We start from the raw sequence: 20,470 nt of genomic DNA, 5'->3' as shown, positions 1-20,470 counted from the left end.
AAGCGGGTAGTATAGCGGCCAGTTCGGCTCCAGACGCTTCGGGGGATGCGGTCCATTGCTCAAACACGGCAATATTAAGGGGAGTTAGGTCAAAAATCAGAGAGCGAATTCGTAAGGGTCGTTATGTTGACATGTTCGCCATTACTCATGACGCTAAGAAGGCGTTAGACGCAGCAAAAAAGGGGGGAGTGGCAGCTGAGGAGGCCAGGAGGAGCTATCAGAATTGGCTGACTGGTGTTTGCTGCATGTTATATCGAGACACGTCCAGCTGAATGTCTGAATGTGCTGAAGTACCTGCAGTTAGTGCAGGGTATGCAGGTCGCAGCTAGGCATAATGTTTGGAGGCAGTATGAACTGTTTAGGAAAAAACAGGATGGCCAAAAGATTCTAAGTTTTGGGTTCAAGGACGTAGAGGTATGGCTGGAGGTGACGCAGCAGGCCAGATCAGCTGTCGAGCCTGCGCTGGGACGTAAACATCCCTTTCCAGCCCGCCCCGCTTATAATACCGGAGGCAAGGGGAAGTGCTACGCTTTCAATAACGCCCAGTGTAGCAGAGGGGCCAGTTGCCGCTACCGGCACGTGTGCATGCTTTGTGGGGGAAGTCACACTGCAAAGGATTGCAATTGCCCCGGTGGTTCCGCAGCAGGAAAAGGGGATCAGCGTACAGGTGCTAAATAAAGCGGTGTCTCCAATTAAGTTGGAGATATTAGAGCGTTGGTTGAGGCGTTATCCTCTTAAGGAGGACGCGGCCTTCCTACTACAAGGTTTTAAAGAAGGTTTTAGGTTACCACTAGTTCGTCCAGTTTTAGTTGTAGCTAGACGAAATCTTAAGTCAGCTAGGGATTTTCCAGAGGTTGTGGCGGAAAAGATAGAGGTGGAGCTGAGTTTGGGGCGCATGTGTGGCCCTTTTTCCTCACCGCCTGTGGAAAATCTTTGCATTTCCCCGCTGGGCGTGGTACCAAAAAAGGAACAGGGAAAGTTCAGGTTAATACAACACTTGTCTTACCCGGAAGGAGGGTCAGTTAATGACGCTTTAGATCCGGGCGATTGCAGTGTTTCATACCAGTCATTTGAGGATGCACTTGGTATCGTTCGGGATTTTGGTAAAGGGGCTTTGTTAGCAAAGATCGATGTTGAATCGGCCTTCAGGTTGCTCCCTTTGCATCCCGAATCATTTAAGTACATGGGTTTTCGGATAGGCGATTCCATTTACATAGATAAGTGTCTACCTATGGGCTGTTCTATTTCTTGTTCCTTTTTTGAGTGTTTTAGCACCTTTTTACAGTGGTGTCTGCAAGCAGGCACTGGCCATTCGGGCGTCACTCATTATCTTGACGATTTCCTGTTAGTAGGGCCGGCCGATAGCGCAGTCTGTAGTGACCTGCTTTTTTCGGCAAAGGCGCTTTTCAGTTCGTTGGGTGTTCCCATTGCTCACAAAAAAACCGAAGGCCCCGTTACTAGTTTATCTTACCTGGGTATCGAAATCGACACTGATTTGAGTTTATGCAGGCTCCCCTGTGAAAAGGTGCGGAAGATCAGCGAGTTGTTACTGCATTTTACATCAGTTAAGAAAATAACTCTGAAGCAGCTGCAGTCGCTGCTAGGCTTGCTAAATTTCGCTTGTCGCGTCATTCCCATGGGTAGGGATTTTTGCCGCAGGCTGGAGCGTGCCTCTGCAGGCGTCAAAAAGGCTTGCCACATGGTCCGCCTTTCGGCGGACATGAAGGAAGACTTTAAGGTATGGTTAAGATTTCTACGAGAGTTCAATGGGGTTCGCATTTGGCTCGCTTCGTCTGTAGCCAATCGCGAGCTTCAATTGTTCACAGATGCGTCAGGGGCATTAGGTTTTGGAGCATTTTTTGGCGGGGAATGGTGCGCGGCAGCTTGGCCTGAGTCGTGGCATTTGGATGGTTTGACTCGCAATTTACTCCTGTTGGAGCTATTTCCGATTGTGGTGGCGGTGGAGCTCTGGGCTTCAAAGTTTAGCAATCGGAGAATAGTATTTTGGTGCGATAACTTGGGGGTGGTCCAGGCCATTAATAATCAAAGGTCGGTCTGCCCCCAAGTGCTCAGGCTGCTTAGGCATTTAATTTTTGTCTGTCTGTTGAGAAACATTGATTTTAAGGCCAGGCACGTTCCTGGTGTGGAGAATGAGATAGCGGATGCCTTGTCACGGTTCCAGTGGGGTAGGTTTAGGGCATTGGCACCGGCTGCCAGGATTCATGGTTTGCCTTGTCCTGATTTTGTCTGGCAGATCATAAATCCGGCATGGAGGGACTCGCTTTGAGGGCACTCGCTCCAGGTACGTTTAGGTCTTACTCCGCAGCTTGGAATGAATGGCAGGTTTTTCTTGCAAATTCCGGGAGGGGTAAGGAGCTGCATGTCAGTATGTCTGAATTCGTGTGGCAGGGGCATGAGAGCCGTCGTTCAAAATCTTCCATGTCGGGCGCCTTAGCTGGCATTTCGTATTTCTCGCGAATGTACGGTTTGAATGATCCTACGAAGTCATTCATCATTTCTAAGGCGATGAGAGGCTGGGCGAGGGAACAGGCGACTCCGGGCGATTCCCGTAGGCCGATAGATGTGTGCATGTTGAGGGATTTAGTTTTGGCAGTCTCAGGAGTAGCTAAAGGTGAATTTGAGGCGAATTTGTTTAGCTTGGCTTTTGTGCTGGCATTTTTTGGCGCTTTACGGGTTGGGGAGTTAGTCGACAAAAATAAAACATCAGTCAACTCAGGGTTGCTTCTATGTAATGTTGTAGTAAAAGAAAGTGCCATACTGTTAAAAATACAAAAATCAAAAACGGATCAGATGGGTCGGGGGCGTTGGATTTCTGTTCCCTCGCACCCTGAGCCTTGCATCTGCCCGATCACTCTAGCCAACAGATATAATCAGCAGCGTCCAAAAGGGGGAGCTCAATGGCTTATCCATGAAGATCTATCCCCTTTATCTAAGTTCCAGTTTGCTAGCGTTTTCGATAGATGCTTAATAGCTTTGGATGTGCCGACGGAAGAGTTTGGCACCCATTCGTTTAGGATTGGGGCGGCAACTTGTGCTGCGGCATCAGGTTCTTTTGCGGAGGCAATCAAGCACTTGGGTAGATGGAAGTCGGCAGCTTATAAGGGTTATATAAGGGGCGATAAGTTACAGAAGTAGTGGCGCCCCTGGCGAGTTTGTTATTTAGGAAACCCAGTGCCTTATGCTACCCGCCGCTAGGGGGGATTGGAGTTCTTTTCACCTTTGCCCTCAAAGAAAGAGGTTTGGTGTTGTTCACCTCCATCTGGGTCACCTAGACAACTCAGTTTTCCCCTTCCATGTTTTCGTTCTGTTTTCAAGTTGTTTAAAAGTTAATTCAAAATTATTAACGTTATGTTATACTGTTTTTTCCCATCACAGGTTTTTTGGAGAAAGATTGCCGGGTGTGGATTGTTGGGCATTCTTTTGTTTACTGGGCTAGCAGGCATAATGGGGCCAGTTTAGCCCATTTCAAGGTCCATTGGATAGGGTTGAGAGGTTTCAGGTGGAGCGGCCTTTTGGACCTGCTATGGCAGTCAGAGAGTAAGTGGGGGATCCCTGACTGTCTGGTCGTGCACTTGGGTGGTAATGACCTTGGCACGTGTAAAGGAGTGGAATTGATCATTGCCATTAAGCATGATTTGAAATTAGTAGCGGAACGTTGGCCACTAGTTAAACTTTGCTGGTCTGAGATGATTCCAAGGAGGTTCTGACGGGGTACACAAGGTGGGGCGGCCCTAGACAGAGTAAGAAGGAAGCTGAATGCTGCAGTCTCTCGGTTTGTGGTTGGCTTGGGCGGGCGTGCTATCAAGCACCCTCATCTTCGATATGAGGAGGTACATTTATATAGGCCAGATGGAGTGCACCTCACTGAGGAGGGTTTAGGTTTTTTCGTATCTGACATTCTAGCCTCATTGGAATAGTTAGTAGGGGCTGTGTTTTTTGTTTGGTGGCGTTACGTGTCCATTTCATTTTGTCCACGTTGTTGGCGGAAAGCAGTGCTCCTCGGCGGCTCAATTTAGCGCGGCAGAGCTTGGCTAGCATTCCCCCTTTGAGAAAAGCGAGTTGGTTGCTACCTTAAGGGAGAACCAGGTCTTCATCCTAGGGAGGGTCCAGCACTATGCTAGTTAAGGGGGGGTGGTTCTACCCAGGTTAGCTCGCGCAGGGGGTGGGGAAAACTCCACCCCATTTTGGTAAAGCGTTCAATTAATTATGAGCTGTGGACCGAGGTAGCACTGCTTTTTCGCCACCAGGACTAATTAATCAATTCTAATTTCATATAATAAATTTGGCTGTGACCTCTTTTTACCAATTCTATACAGTTGTCTGTGTCTTATTTATTTAGTTAAGTTATAGCTTAAGAGTGTTGTGTAAAATAATAAAACTATGGGTGACTTAGAATATTCGAATGCTTGAATAAGCTTGAGAAGATATAAGCACACTGTTTGTTATTTGGTACAGTACTAGTTAGAGCTGGTTTTGTTGATAGTTTGTATTGGTTGAGGTCAGTTGCCAATCATATTTGATTAGCCTATTAACTGCCCCGTCGAGGCGGGGTTTAACATCTGTATTTTAAGGCTGGAGGAGGAGTCAACTGCCTCTTGCCATTTTTTAGATCCCTCCCACCCACCTGGCATATTGAGGAATTGGTCTGTACCAATATTTATTTATGGTGAGGAATTGGTTTGTACCAATAGTTATTAGTTGAGAAAATTGGTGTGTGCCAATACGTTTCTCGTTGGAATATGCTATGTTTTCTTCTTCCAACAGGTGAGGCGCAGCAGGCGGAAAGCAGTGCTCCTCGGCGGCTCAATTTAGCGTGGCAGAGCTTGGCTAGCATTCCCCCTTTGAGAAAAGCGAGTCGGTTGCTACCTTAAGGGAGAACCAGGTCTTCATCCTAGGGAGGGGCCAGCACTATGCTAGTTAAGGGGGGGTGGTTCTACCCAGGTTAGCTCGCGCAGGGGGTGGGGAAAACTCCACCCCATTTTGGTAAAGCGTTCAATTAATTATGAGCTGTGGACCGAGGTAGCACTGCTTTTTCGCCACCAGGACTAATTAATCAATTCTAATTTCATATAATAAATTTGGCTGTGACCTCTTTTTACCAATTCTATACAGTTGTCTGTGTCTTATTTATTTAGTTAAGTTATAGCTTAAGAGTGTTGTGTAAAATAATAAAACTATGGGTGACTTATAGGCTTCCAGCAGCTCCTTGTACAGATCACAATAAGATCAGCAATTCTTATAAAAAAAAAACAAAAGAGAGACAAGGGCGCCACCTAGTGTGACTCAGCAGTAATGTACACCAAAAGTGAACAACTAAAAAGTAAATTTGCCTCGTACCATATAATAACAAAAAAAATCAGCTTTTCTGAATCAGTGACTAATACCCCTTTTCCACCAAAATTCCGGGTCTGACCCGGAGTTGGAGCAGGGTTCCTATCCGGATCAGACCCGGAATTTAGCCGGCGCCGACTCTGGATATTCCCGAATCTGTGCCGCTCACACCGCAGTCGGGTCTGTATAGATCCGGCTTTTCGGGCGTGAAAGTGGATGCTTGGAGATGACGTCATCTCCAAGTGCCACTGAAGCCGGACCAATCGGCCGGCTTGCGGCGCACTGCAGGAAATCAAGACCTGGAGTGCGCCGTACACACAGCAGGGTTTCACGGGCTACGCCCGTGCTAAATCCTGCTATTTACCTGGGTTGGATTGCCAGGACACTCGACCCGGCGATCCAACACTCACCCCTTTTACACCAAGGAGCTGCCCGGGTTAACCCTGCAATAACCCAGGTTTTAGCTCCGGTGTAAAAGGGGTATAAGTGACTAAGGTCCTGGCTCTGAGTCGCACACAATGCTGATGTTCATGTTGAATGATTATTAGTAGCCCAGAAACTTTGATGATGGTTTTACACTTTTGCTGGGGTCTGATAACATTTTTAAACAGCTTATCAAATTGTGCTCATTAAGGACGCTCGTGGACATGACCTGGTCTGATCTACGCTTCCTGACATTTAAAGGTTTATGTACAATAATCAGCTGGTGTATAGGTTTAAAATGTGTATATACAGTCAGGTGCAGAAATAATGGGACATTGACAGAATTTTCATATTTTGGCCTCTATTCACCACCACAATGGCTTTGAAATGAAACAAACAAGATGTGCTTTAACTGCAGACTTTCAGATTTAATTTGAGGGTAATTACATCCAAATCAGGTGAACGGTGTAGGAATTACAACAGTTTCTATATGTGCCTCCCACTTTTAAAGTGCCTCCCACTTTTTAATGACCCGAAGCATACTGCAAAAGCAACCAAGTGTAACAATACTCGCGGCTAACGCAGTTTCATACATACCAAAGGAAGCTGTCCTATCGGCTATCCACCGCAAGGCCCAATCAGCTTTTTTTCTAACACAAGGCATTGTTTCTACTGCATTAAATAAAAAATTCCTGGAAGAAAGTACAAGTATAATGTCACTACCTTTGATTAAAATTATATATTTAATATGCCCCTGTCTAATACCCCTTACAGTTCATGTCATATCTTTTTTATACCTATGTCTACGGATTGCTCACAATTTCATATATAACCATTTGCTGTGCGAAAAGCAATTTGGGGAACACTATGCAAACGTGATGGGACAATATGAGATTTATAATGATGTATTATAATGGAATTTAGGTTTCTACAACTAAACTTTTGTTCTGGGATCTAAACGATGACATGATGAGGAATTAAAGAATACATTAGTCTTAGTCATACATCTCCCTGAATGTGCAGCATTTATACTATGCTATATAGCTGTTCTATACACATGAAATCCATATAGTTTAGGGTCCGTGCACAAATATGCTCTGAGAATATGGATAAAATGCATTAAAATTAATGAGCTTTAATGGAACTTTAGTGGTACTTTTTTAAGTTCAATGCGTTTTCAATATGCTTTAACCAATACAATCTAATGTACTGGTAGCGAGCTTTAATGCCGCATTCATTCAAGTTCTTAAAAGCAGTGTTTAAAAACGGAATGGTGGGTACGCGCATATAGGAAACCATTCATCCCATGTTTTGTGCTGGTTTTATGTGAGAGTAAGGGTTATATTTACTAAAGTGAAAGTTTTTAGAAGTAGAGAGGTGAGCCCATAGCAACCAATCAGATTCTAGTTGTCTTCTACAAGGTGATAGATAAATGATAAGTAGAATCTGATTGGTTGCTATGGGCAACATCTCTACTTCTAAAACCTTGCACTTTAGTAAATATACCCCTAAGGCTCTAGTTATAGTTAGTGTCGTAAAAGTGCATTAGCAGGGGACAATTATGTTAGCAGCCATTTAACCTCCTAGTATGATTGTGGGCTGTGGGAGAGAAGTCTCACTAACACGAGGAGGACATACAAACTCCACACACAGACAGGGCCCTATGAGGCATCAATGCAAACCACTGTGCCATTATGCTGTCATATTTTCCAGAATAATCTCCAATTGCTCAAATAAATATTCTACAAATTTTACAAATTACTTTCTATAGCCAATATATATGTCACTGGAGCCCTCCATACCGTCTGTGGGCATCCTTGATATAGGTCTCGATAAGCAGGCTGTACATTTCAGAATGAATGTTCTCAATGACAATCTGGAAGCCGTAAAAACAGCGGGCTTCTGGGATCTGCACCTCCTGGCTGAATCGTTCCACCTGAGGAGGGAACAATAATAACATAACGGCTTAGGCACGGGAGTGATCATGCAAATTAAGGACTCAGGACCATTGATTGCAATGTACCTCTGAAGTGGAAAATTGCACGCTTACCTTAAAAAAGAAAATAAAAATAGAGCATAATTTATACTTTTCATACAAAAAAGTTGCAGATTTATAGTTTACTTCCCTGGGGGAGATGTATCAAACTTTGGAGAGAGATAAGGTGGAGAAGTTGCCTATAGCAACCAATCAGCTGTGCACTACTGCAAGACCTGACCTCCTGGATTGTGCTAAGACCTTCTGTGCTGTGAGCTGCAATTTTCTGATAAAGCCTGGTTGCTGGCTTCAGCTAACAGAGGGGGTATCAGTGACCCACACCTAATTAGGGCGGCATAATATAAACAGGCAGAACTGTCCAAATGAATACAACCTCCATAAATTAAACCTGTTCCTGTCTGACCCCTACCCCGCACCACATGAGCTGATGTAATCTTATCCCATGTGAGTGAGGACACCAACGACAGAAGGTCCTCTGGGCGGTAGGTTGTATTTGTGTTAAACACTAGTGTGTTGTTTTACAATCTTATATTTTGATACTACTACATTATGGTTGTACAGCTTTCCCCCTACAAAAACACATCCAAATCTCAGGACTCCAAATCACTGACGTCCGTTTACCTACCAGATTCTCGTTAACTATGCCGTCGCTAGCGGCAAAGAAAGCCAATATATGGGAAATAAAATACTTCTCATCCGCTTTCAGCTTCTCCCAATGAGGAAGATCCTTTGCCAAGTCCACCTAATACAAAGAAGATAAATCAGTTATTTCAAAGATAGAGGTGAAGTAAAGAGAGTATTTTACAGTAACGTATATATCAGAGGTTGTGTACTTTATTAAGCTGAATAATTGACATAATATAACTGGAGTAAAAAAAGGGGGTGGAACTGCTCTGGAGCTTGTAATATATGATCCAATATTATCAAATAGAATAAATCTTGATAAAGTTCTGGGACCGGAGCGAAACGCATCGAAAGGGTTAATCCCAACTGCTGCTACTTTCTACAAAAACTATCCAAGTGCCCCCCGCTGCTTTCATCTATTAATGGGATTCTGGTGAACACACATAGCCGCTGTAGAAAGAGAAATGTTACTTATTATAGGAACCAGCACTGTAACTAGAAAGTGGACCAATCCAGGAGGCACTAACATGGAACTATCGGACGCTGAGAGGGGACTGTGACACACAGCCGCGAGGTAACGACGCTCCTCACCGCAGCTGGTGGCCTGTTATAGGAGACGCTACACTACGACCATTACAGCTATTAAGCTGGTATAGGATGCATCATACTGCGATCACCTATACATGAGAGAGGAGTAAGAACTACAGCGGAGCAGCTGCAATGCTCCCTATTGCTGGTATACATCATAACCAGTTTTACTATTGGAAACAGTATAAGCTTGTGCATTGGTGATGGAAATCCAATATCCAGAACTATGGGGCATATGTATCAAAGCTTGATGTGAGGTAAAATTGTGAGATATATCACCAACCAATCAGCTTCTAACTTACATTTTGCAGGCTGTGTTTAAGAAATGATAGTTTGGAGCTGATTGGTTGGTGATATATATTTCACAATTTTATCTCACATCAAGCTTTGATACATATGCCCCTAAGTCTCCTATTATTGGGCAATTATAGTCCGTGGGTGAGCACACCATTCATTTTATTCCATTGTGGAGCTGTTTTTCAACGGATTTGTTTTATTTATCAGCACTTGAGGATTGTATTGCAATATACAAACATTCTATTGGTGAAAGTAGCAGTGGATTCGATACAATTTGTACATTATGTAATGTGTTTTATATGATATTTTTTTATATTTGCTTGATGTGAAAGTAGCTTATGCAACTATATATTTGAGTAAGAGAAGTCTGATTACTGAGATCAAGCAAATATTATTGTATTATTAGTCTTATTGGTATTTTTATTCTATTTGATAATATTGTATATTATATTACAAGCACCAGCGCAGTTCCGCCCCCCTTTTTTAAGGGATGCAGTCAGGAAGCCGACGGTCGAAATGCCAACCGCTGGCTTCCCGACTGTGCAATCCCGACGGGACTAATGAGAGGCGTCAAAATCCCGACGCCTATCATTATCCCTACGTTGGGAGCCCGATGCCCGGCATACCGAACAAAGCCACTGGGGGGAGGGTTAGGTTAGGGCTCCGGGGGGGACTCAGGGCTAGGCACCCCCCTGGGACGGTTAGCGTTAGGCTAGGGGAAGGGGAGTTAGGGTTAGGCACTACAGGGGGAGGTTAGGTTTAGTGGGCAGAAATTAGGCTTTATGATGTGATTCACATTGAATCACATAATCCTGCCCCGCTTCACTCTGTAAAATACAGCAAATCACGGTTCTCAACAGCAAGGGGCGGGATCACGATGGCGAGAATGCAGCACCGCATTCCGGAGCTTGGACCCAGTGGGTAATGCCATCTTTAGATGGCGTTACCCAATAGAAGTCTATGGGCTTCTTATTGCTTTTCTTCTGGGAGGGATCCCAGTATCCCCCGCGGTGGCACACGCCGTTCTGCGTGTGCGCAAAAGGACAATTGGGTCATAAACCCAGAAGTCTCTCTATTGCAGAAGAAATCTCTTATCGGGAGAGAGGAGTAGCGGTCACTGTGACTCTCAATTTATGAACGAATATAAATCCAACTTACATTGCAGTGTCATTATTATCCTACCTCTTGCCTCCAGTCACACTATATAACCAGTCACATACACACACCAGCTGCAGCACTTCTACAACCAACTATTCTAAAGGGAAGAGAACACATGACCTTACAGGAGGAAATAACAGAGTTTGGTACCGGCAGGAAGGCTGCATTTGCGCTCGCTGGCTGCACAGCTCGTTCATGGAGAGCAATGCAAACTGCAAACCTGACATTTGATCCTGGAACAACTTTCTAAACATCTTTTATTTACTCCTACAGCCCTGGATGAATGTACGTTTGTGATCTGTTTTTGGAGATCGTTTTCAGGTTTTATCTTTTGCCACAAACTAGAAGTCAACCGTCCGTGGTCTCCAAATCCCATAGCAGCAGTTTTGTTATATGTGCAGGTGCATGAACTATGAAATATCACAATGACAGCTGCGTGGATGTTATCATGAGAAATAAAAACCTTCAAATGTGGAGCTACAAATTTCCGACATTAAAACTTTTTGAAACTTGGGCAGTTAAGGTCAGGTCGGGGATGAGGGGGTGCAAATGTTTTATTTATACTTGTGTGTGTGTGTGTATATATAATATATATATATATATATATATATATATATATATATATATATATATATATATAAACACCTACCTGTCAAGCACTTCACTGAAAGGACAAGGCATCACACAGACATGTTTTCTTTGTTTTGTCATTTACTCTGACAAGTTAATTTTAGCACATGGCTACTTGTCCTACTGCGTTAATGATACCCAAACACATTGCAATCTGGTCATTCAAACAGAGTACTGAATAATACCAATGGATAGCCAATTTTCACTGAGCAGGTGCTCGTCCTCAGCATATACTGTACATCAAAAGTTTTAAGGACGAGCCCCACTTGTCCTTAGCACCGCATGATTGTTAATGTGGAAAAATCATACTGTTACTCTTGGTGGGGGCAAGAAAATGATGATGTCATTAGCACCAACAAAGAAAAAATCCTGTAGTGCCAGATCTCCCTCATCCTGGCAGCAGGATACTCAGGGGCACCCTCGTTTGACAGGGATGGGAGAAGTTGGAACACTGTGGAGCTGTGTGTGTGGCCACCTTCCAACGATACCCATGCGACCGATTCTGTAAATATACTTCTGCTTGTCCTCTGCACCAAAAATGTCCTGCTCTCACTCATCTATAAACAGTTGTTATGCTATCATGACCTTCTATACTGCTTCACCTGATATACAGACTCCCCACCTTGCCCCACCAGGCTCCCCAGGCAAACTCTACCACTTTTAAATGTTAGCACAAGACTAGAGATGAGCAGACGTAATGGAACAGGTCATTTAACGATATACACTGATTTGTGCCATTATTTGTTTGTGTGTTGTTGCTCTATTGTAATATACTGTATGTGAGCTCTTTCTTTTTATCTTGATATATTTCATTAAAAGTTAAGTTTTAGCATATGTTGAAATTTACTGATTTCATGTGTTGGATTAGTGCCCCACAAAGGAGAGTACTATCTCTTTCTCCTTATTCATTTCCCAGACCTGCAAATTTCCGGCGGTACACTGTTCAAGTTCCCTTAGCTCAACTGTGACCAATTCATTCTGTTATATTTGGTGATTGTGGTAAGGCTGGGAACTGCCCAACAGCTGCACTCCTGGCTCCAGACCTTTGAAAGCAGCACGAGTCTGGATGAGCAATCTTATTTCAGAGTTATTATAGTAGAACTTAGAGTGGCAGTTAAAGGAGAATGACAAAATCAATTAACTTACTTCCTCTGCAGTCCAGAACGAGGCCTGAGCCTTCTTATACATTTTCCAAATGTCAGGGTACTGGATTGGGAAGATGACAAAACGATGAGGGTTTTTCCTGAGCAACGGCTCATCTTCATCACTGCCCCCAGTACTCGCACTGCATCCGCTGTTCACGTTCTTAGGGGGGACACAAAACAATCGGGTCATCACATATACTTTATTTTTGCATTTATGACAAATTAAATATTTTTGTGTTTTCTATTATTATACTTATAGGGGAAGCAGTGCTTCTCATTAATTGCAGGATCTTGTCGTGATGCGGTCAAAGTTCTTCAAAGGAGAGTAAACAGATACACAGTCGCCTGTAGAAATCACTATGCTCCAATGACCTTCTATGTGATGTTAATTACAGCTATGATGTGATATAACCCCATATAGGTCACCATATAGTATTAATGAACCAATACAAGAGTTGGGAACCGCTAACCCACAAAACATTGTTGGTGTAATACTGAGTCGCAAGCAAGTCACAATGTGGCCACATATTGCGTTTTTTTTTAAGCAAACTGCGCATGTAATGCATCCGACAAGCCCATCTTAGAGCAGCTACGAGCAAGTCTAAGGCATCTCAATCTCTCCTCACCAATGCCTGAATGGCTATAACTGGATGGCGATTGGCAGATTGCACATAAAAGAAATTCCCTGTCCATGTCCGCGTAGCGCATAGCCAACGTTGCAATCTATTCTGGGTTAGGCGTATGCAGAGAGCACGCCATTTTCAGTTGCATCTTCGACACCAAACATGAGGTAGGTATAAGAAATATCACTAGCGATGATGGCTGATCTCGCAGCCTGAGGGTGGTGTTGTCGCATAGATGCGTCCAACGCGGAATGTGGCTGGATATTCGCATAAGGCTCCTGATGGCTGGAGGAGTCCGGAATTGCGACACAGAATCTGGCCCTCTGTGTTGTGATACCTAGCTGTCTCTTAATAAACAAGCTCAGACACGGCTTTAAAACAGATGCCCGCTTTGAAGTGTGCTGTCTAAAAAGTTCTCACTAGATTACAATAAATAACATTATTTTACTATTATCTGTTGCTCACCATAACTATCCCATGTCACCTGACCAGCATGATAAATTCATGGTGCGCAGGGCTCATACATAAACTCCCTTTCATAGGCCCAAAGTGATAAAACAATACGCAACCTGTTCCTTAAAAAGTGACAGATTTGGACAATCTAAACTAGTAACAGGGCAACAAAATGTTTGTTAGGAGCTAGAGAATTTAGAATGCAAAAAACAAGGGTAAAATTGCTGCAGAGAATGGAGCTGTTTGCAATAAACAGAAATAAGACACATTACAACACATCTTGTACAGAACCACTGTGCAGTTCTGCAATTGAGGGCTGTGCAAGGAGGATTATGGGAGTTGTAGTTTATTGAGTGGATGTCTGTACAACAGACCTGAATGCAGGATTGGCTCTCTCATTGTATTAATAAATGTACGGAAATATACCTTACCATAAATGTGCCCATGCCATGATGTTTTGGTTTGGACACAGATATGTGAATATACCCCTGAGAAATAGGTGTAGTTATGGGATAAGGCAGCAATGATACCACGCTCCATACCCATTATCCCATTCCCAGCCTCCAATAGGAGAAATTGAAGAACCGATCAGGGAGAATCACTGCTTTACAAAATACTGAGCTTTTCACATTGTTGAGAAAATGCCATATGGTGAATGATATTGCTACTATAATACAGTGATAATGGCCATGTGAATGGGGATATATTTATGGGGAAGGTGAAAACAATAATTATACAAAAATAAACCATGAAATAAATGATGGAAGCTGAATCTGTGACCATCCTGGTGTCTCTGTTGCAAGCTGGGACATGTTACACCCTGACATATCAGTCTAGACAAGAACCCAAATCCATTCAGCATCTTGAGGCTTAAGCAAACTGGGGTTCTCTGGCTGTTGTGGAACTATAAGCCACAGCATGCCCTGCCAGCTAAAATCTGGGACTACTGTACCCTGCTAATACGGAGAGTCAATAACAGCCTATAGAAGAATAGTACATAGCTGTATTGTATATTGCACTGAGCGTCCACAGATCTGCATTATCTGTACTTGTTCTGAAACGTAAACCTGCTTGTTTGCTGATATTTATATTAAATAAAAAGAGGAAGTGGGTACCGGGTCATTTACAAGGTGAACCCTTCGTGGGAATTTTGCTGGCAACAGATTTAAATGTCCTGTTCAGCTGCTGTGTATATCTATACTGTATGTACGGAGAACCTGTGCCAGCTCAGCTGCCCCCTGTGCCCTCATGGTGTGTGATCCCTGCATGGGATGTCTGTATTACCTGCCCCCCTATAGGACTGGCGTCACCCGGCAGAGGAAGCCTGGAGTCCCCCATTGCAGCGCAGCCTCAGATGGGAGCAGTGGGCAGAGCCTGGTGCTGCTGTCACCTCCTGTGCCTGGTGGACGTTGCAGAGAGGGAGTGCTGCTGGGCTGCGCTGCTGCTAGCAACTCAACACACGCAGGCTGTTCTGCACTCAGTAACTCCACCTTGTTGTAGCTGTGTGGAGGGGGACACTGTGCGCAGCTGACATGGACAGATCAGTATACTACTAGCATAGGACAGCAGTGTGAGGGGCAATATATGGAAAATGGTTACAAACAAAATAACCATCAAAAAAAGTTTTATGTAAATAAAAAGTAAACCTTACAAAAGTCACCGTCAGGGACTGATCGTAGCACTATGCACCCCCCTCATTTGTCTCTACTGGGGAAACTCTTGAACCTCTATCTTTCTACATATCCCCCAGTTTTGGCTGAGGTATACCCATGTTAACCCTGGCTTGTATGAATTATGAAAAACTAAAATGTTTATTTCAGGAGGACCAAAAAAGTTTAGCAAATAACGAAAATTCCCAAGAATTATTTAAAAAATAAATAAATAAAATATAAGGCCTGATTCTGAGTAGCAGGAAGCAATGTCCGTGGCTGCTTTTTTTTTTTTTTTGTGGGCACCTGCCTGCCACTTTAGGCAAATAACCCTGCAAGTCCTTCCCTGGTGTACATCCGTGCGTCTGAACGTGCAAGGACTGAGACACCCACTGTCAGCGTTCGTAGATGCTCAAATACCGACTGCCGCATCTTTAGCCGCACCACCAAAATATGCACCAGCCCCACGGCCGGTGCAGCTTCTGCCGCCGAGTATGGCCATCCCTACGCTGGGATTGAGGTGGAGAAAACATAACAATATGCTGCAGAATTGGTTTGTTGCCCTCAGTCTACACCAGTGTTGGCTAACCTTGACACTTCAGCTGTTGTGAAACTATATATCCCAGCACGCCCTGCCACAGTTTTAGCATGCCCTAATAGCAAAACTGTAGAAGTGCGTGCTGGGTTATGTAGATCCATAACAGCTGGAGTGTCAAGGTTAGCTAACACTGGTCTACACTCTACACCATGCAAAATAGAGGGTTAAAACAAAAAGTCAAGTGGCTACAAAAGATCACTTAGGGGCCTATTTATAAAGCCCATTTTCCATTTATAATTATGCAGTAAAGGAGACTTGTCTTACCTGGTTAAGTCCTTTTCTTCGAACTCCATAGGGAACACAGGGACTACGCTGGGGTATAGGCTGGCAGAGGGAGTCTGGACACCAAACAGTTACATTCTTTACACTCTAGCACCCCAGGATCCTCCTGCCCTAGGCAGGCCAGTCAAGTTAGAAAGCCCAAGGCAGGAGTGGGGTGAAGGAGAAGGAAAACAGACACACACAGAAAAAAAAAACACACTTGAAGAGACAGGGGAAACAGAAAATGAGGAGAAACCCACAAGCCCGGTGCATCAGGGTGTGGAGTGCGCTGAACCCTATGGAGTGCGAAGAAAAGGACTTAGGAGACACAGGGACTAAGCTGAGATGTCCCAAAGCTATTCCCCTAAGGGAGGGGACGCTCGCCCAAATGCCTCATCCGCGGCGGCGAAGGTGTCAAATGAATAAAAATGGCCAAATGTGTGAGCAGAAGACCATGTGGCTGCCCTGCAAAGCTGCACCACGACGAGATACCAACCAGGTGGAATGAGAAGTCACCACAGCTGGGGCAGGAAGGTACGCCGCCACATATGCATGGTATATGGTTAGTCGGAGCCTCTACTCTTCAATCTTTCAAGCGTTCCCTGAAAACTCACCTCTTCAGACAAGCTTATCAGATTCCAGAACTGCCACATAACCTTCATAGCTTCCATGTCTTATTACATCCCCTCTCACAGTCCACACATAACCTCACATATTGTCTTTCTTTCACATACTCCTGACATTTTGCCAACATTCCTGTGTGACTGGATCATGCAGCCCACCAAGAAACTCTGCATTCTGGCCGGACCAAAGAAACTGTTAATAAATAAGGTCTGCTTCGTAGCCAGCCAGTGCCGCTTATAGAAGCCATAGAGCAGGGGTTCCCAACCACGGTCCTCAAGGCACACTAACAGTCCAGGTTTTAAAGATAGCCATACTTGAGCACAGGTGTCCTAATTAGTACCACAGTTCTTTTGATTTAACCATCTATGCTTAAGCATGGATATCACAAAAACCTGGACTGTTAGGGGTCTATTTACTAAGCAGTGTTAGGAGACAAGAGTGAAAAGTGATAATGTGCCAGCCAATCAGCTCCCAACTGTCATTTTTCAAACACAGCCTGTGAGATGACAGTTGGGAGCTGATTGGCTGGCACCTTATCACTTTTACAGGATGAAAAGTGCAATAATGAATGCGCAATAATATTGAACTGCAGCTTAAGGTGCAAAAAAAGAGTACACACCCAATTAGTACTCAAATTGTACAAAATAGAAGAAAAAGGGTTAATGCACCTCCGTAGCGCTCCCCAGTAGACAGATTCACATTAACTCTTTTTCTTCTACCTTATCACTTTTCACTCTGTCTCCTAACACTGCTTAGTAAATAGACCCCTAATAGTGTGCCTTGAGGACCGGGGTTGGGAAACACTGCCATAGAAGATGAAAAGGGAATCCAACTTCCGGATATCCCTGGTATGTTCTACATAGCTCTTGAGTGCCCTCACAATAGCTAAAGAGGCCTCCTCTGCCGAAGCCTCCGGATACTGAAAAGTCGTGATCAATCGGAAACTATCTTCGGAAGGTAGCCTAGCCGAGTCCGAAGAACGGCCCCGTCCGAGCGAAAGACCAGAAAAGGAGAGCGACATGACAGCGCACTCAAGTCTGACACTCTCCGAGCCGAAGCAATAGCCAGAAGGGAATACAGTCTTCCACGTGAGCCAACGAAGGTCTACCGAGTCCAAAGGCTCAAAGACGACAACTGAAGAATCCGAAGCACCAAGGACAAATCCCATGGAGCCACCGGAGGAACAAATGGGGGCTGCACGTGGAGCACTCCCTAAAATTAAAAAATAAAAAGTATGGACATCAGTCCTCAAGGCAATCTATCTCTGAAAGAGAACTGAAATCTGCATTTTTAAGGATGAAAAGACCCAAATCTAGACCCCCTATAGAAACGAGAAGACTCAGGAAAGCCTGAAGGATCTACGGTTAAGGCCCCTGGAAGAACAAAATACAATTCAGAAAAGTAGAAAGCAAGACAGCCCAGTGGGGAGCTCAATTACCAGAATGGAGTCAGGTATGTATTTTCTCTTATTATAATGATACCCCCCCTCCATATTACCTTTGTAGGGAATTTCCAGATGAATGGGTTGACACTCTAAATACAGTGTTCCTCCTTTGTATTAGCATCCCATTACAATGAATTTCACTCTGCATCATCCTCTATATAATGCCATTGAAAAACATTTAAATTGATGGTATAGAAAGTATTACTAAATTAGGAAGCCTTAAGAAAGATAATTTCCGTCTGTATCTAGATGCACCATGGCTCGCACCAGCCCTAGGACAGGTGCAGTTTCCCCATCCGTATATGGCCTCCTGTGTGAGCGGCTATGTGCAACATACCCGTCTCACCCCCATTACCTCCCAGCCCACTAACATATTCAGACCTTGCGTCCGATTCTGTGCTGCATCTGCGTGCAATAGGGATGATTGCACAGACTTAAAACGGCCAACTGCGTGCCACAGACACTGCACCTACACCTCTATCAGGCCCTTAGTGCCCTCCCCAACCCCCCCGACTAGTATACTGTTGGGCGATATTGAAATGGGGAGCACATGACAGCACCAGACGGGATGCTGTTTATAGACCTGCAGACTAAATGCCACCGGTCTATATCCCAACAGAAGCCCAACGGGGGACACGAGATAGGCATCAAAAACAGGATTTTGGTACTTACCGATAAATCCCTTTCTCCGATTCCACAGGGGACACTGGAGTTCAAGACAGTGGGGTATAGACGGTGGTAGAGCAGAGCCTGGCACTTTAAATAATTCTGAAGTGTGACTGGCTCCTCCCCCTCTATGCCCCATCAGCCCCAGTTTAAGAACTGAGCCCGAGAGGAGACGGAGGACAATAGGAAAATGAGGAGAAGGAGATGAACACAGAACGGAAAAATACCGACTGAAGGAGACCCGACAAACCCACTGCGGGGAACACATGCAGTCACACAACCATATAAGGAACGAAACAACACGGCAGGTATGCAGCGCTGGGCGGGTGTCCAGTGTCCCCTGTGGAATCGGAGAAAGGGATTTATCGGTAAGTACCAAAATCCTGTTTTCTCCTTCATCCACTAGGGGACACTGGAGTTCAAGACAGTGGGGACGTCCCAAAGCCAACCTCCTGGGTGGGAAGCGCGGAGGACTTGCAGACCCTTTGGCAAAACCGAAAACCAGGATCGCCAAGAACCGTAGGCCCAATGGAAAGGCAAGAGCCGAGGATCAAGTGTCGCAGAGCAGAGGAGACAATCAAAACTCCTTGCTAAACAGCCACAGAAATTCCACAACTTACAGCGTAATGCGAATGGAACAACAGCTAGCGAAAGAACACCCGCAGATGAAAACATCAAAAACAGCGTAAACCCAGCTGAAAACAGACCAAGTCCGAACCATAGTCGAACATAGGAAGCTGTATCAGTCGCCGACAGCAGACCTCCAGCAGTGCTGGACAGAATACATATAGATATACGTATAATAATACCAATTTACAGATACAGAGCTGATCCTGTCCACAGACTCCTAACAAGAGTATACAGGGAGGAAAAAGTCAAGACCGAACAGTCGCCCTGGACCATTCTCGAGGCCCAACTACTACAAGGTTGTCAACCAGCAGAAGGAAGTCTCCAACAAATAGAGATCCCACTGGGTATGAGGCAGAGGCGGGCTTTTAAAGGAATTGTGGTCTCAATTCTTTCAGAGGGTCAGACAGCAGTACCACCACTCTGAACAGAAAGATCAAACAGCAACGGAAACCCTGGAGTTATAAATCCCCATACCAGACCACTGGCAGAGTGTCTGGCAGCTCATCAGTTGCCTGCCTATAGAGACGTCACTACCGCTTGGGGCGGGTCTCAAACTCGTGTATGGGGCACCTCAGGCGGGAACTATATGGCACACGCCCTGTGCCGGCCTGAAAAGAAAACCACAGCAACGACCCCAAACAACAGACAACGTCCCTCATGATGGAAGTGCGTAGTCAGTACAAACTGCTGGCCCGAACATAGCATGAAAAACAACCCGGAAACCCTGGCAGTTAAAAAGCACGGATGCAACAGGCACCCAGGGAGAGCTATCAATATATATGGAAGCATCCCATACAGCAAGGCTACTAGGACAACCATAAAGGTACCCATCAGATACCTTTCAGTGTGATGAAAATATCCAAAGATACTGAACAGGAATCAGGCTCCCAGTGCAGAACATAATGACCGCACACTTTAATGTAAAGAAGTGCCTTAGTCCATAGAAGTGCTACAGTCCTTTATAACTCCAACAAATTCTAGTAGAATAAAGTGACAATTAAGTATGGAATGCTTCACGAAAGTGCGTGTCATCCTTGCAAATCTTCTCTGTATCGTTCCAATCTTTAGAATATGTGCTGCCGAAGCGAGCACTCTCAATGTTGGAACTATGCACCCACACGCCAGGAAAGCTCTAAAGTGTAGTAGAGCCAACTGATTACGAGAGCGGATGGCTGCTAGGACTGCAGCTAGGGTGCGGAAGGGAGACTTGTAATGCCAGGTTGCATGAAATAGTAGCCTCTTCTGAGGAATTAGTGAGGTACCGCTTACCTGTGAGTAACCAGAATCCCTCTAGACGCTATGTAGAATG

The 20,470-nt window shown here is 44.7% G+C and overlaps 1 protein-coding gene and 1 pseudogene across 2 annotated transcripts in view; both read right to left on the bottom strand.

The window, feature by feature from the left end:
• The window catches only part of RRM2B (ribonucleotide reductase regulatory TP53 inducible subunit M2B), a 38,096-nt gene extending 23,458 nt beyond the window's left edge, over positions 1 to 14,638 (bottom strand). For both annotated transcript variants that reach the window (XM_088442600.1, XM_088442601.1), the window contains exons 1-5: positions 14,574 to 14,638; positions 12,215 to 12,373; positions 8,397 to 8,513; positions 7,578 to 7,711; positions 6,373 to 6,467 (exon numbers count right to left, since the gene is read on the bottom strand). In XM_088442600.1, the coding sequence (XP_088298726.1) occupies positions 6,373 to 6,467; positions 7,578 to 7,711; positions 8,397 to 8,513; positions 12,215 to 12,373; positions 14,574 to 14,627 (559 nt within the window). In that variant the 5' untranslated portion in view covers positions 14,628 to 14,638. The remainder of the gene's footprint in view (positions 1 to 6,372; positions 6,468 to 7,577; positions 7,712 to 8,396; positions 8,514 to 12,214; positions 12,374 to 14,573) is intronic.
• Positions 14,639 to 20,158: 5,520 nt separating this feature from the next.
• On the bottom strand, positions 20,159 to 20,253 carry LOC148510633 (U6 spliceosomal RNA; annotated as a pseudogene).
• Positions 20,254 to 20,470: the final 217 nt, after the last annotated feature.

This window comes from Taudactylus pleione, unplaced genomic scaffold (genome assembly GCF_031769625.1).
Source record: "Taudactylus pleione unplaced genomic scaffold, aTauple2 ptg000314l, whole genome shotgun sequence".
NCBI lineage: Eukaryota > Metazoa > Chordata > Amphibia > Anura > Myobatrachidae > Taudactylus > Taudactylus pleione.
Note: the sequence above shows the minus strand (reverse complement) of the source record. Positions and strands in the feature narration are given on the sequence as shown.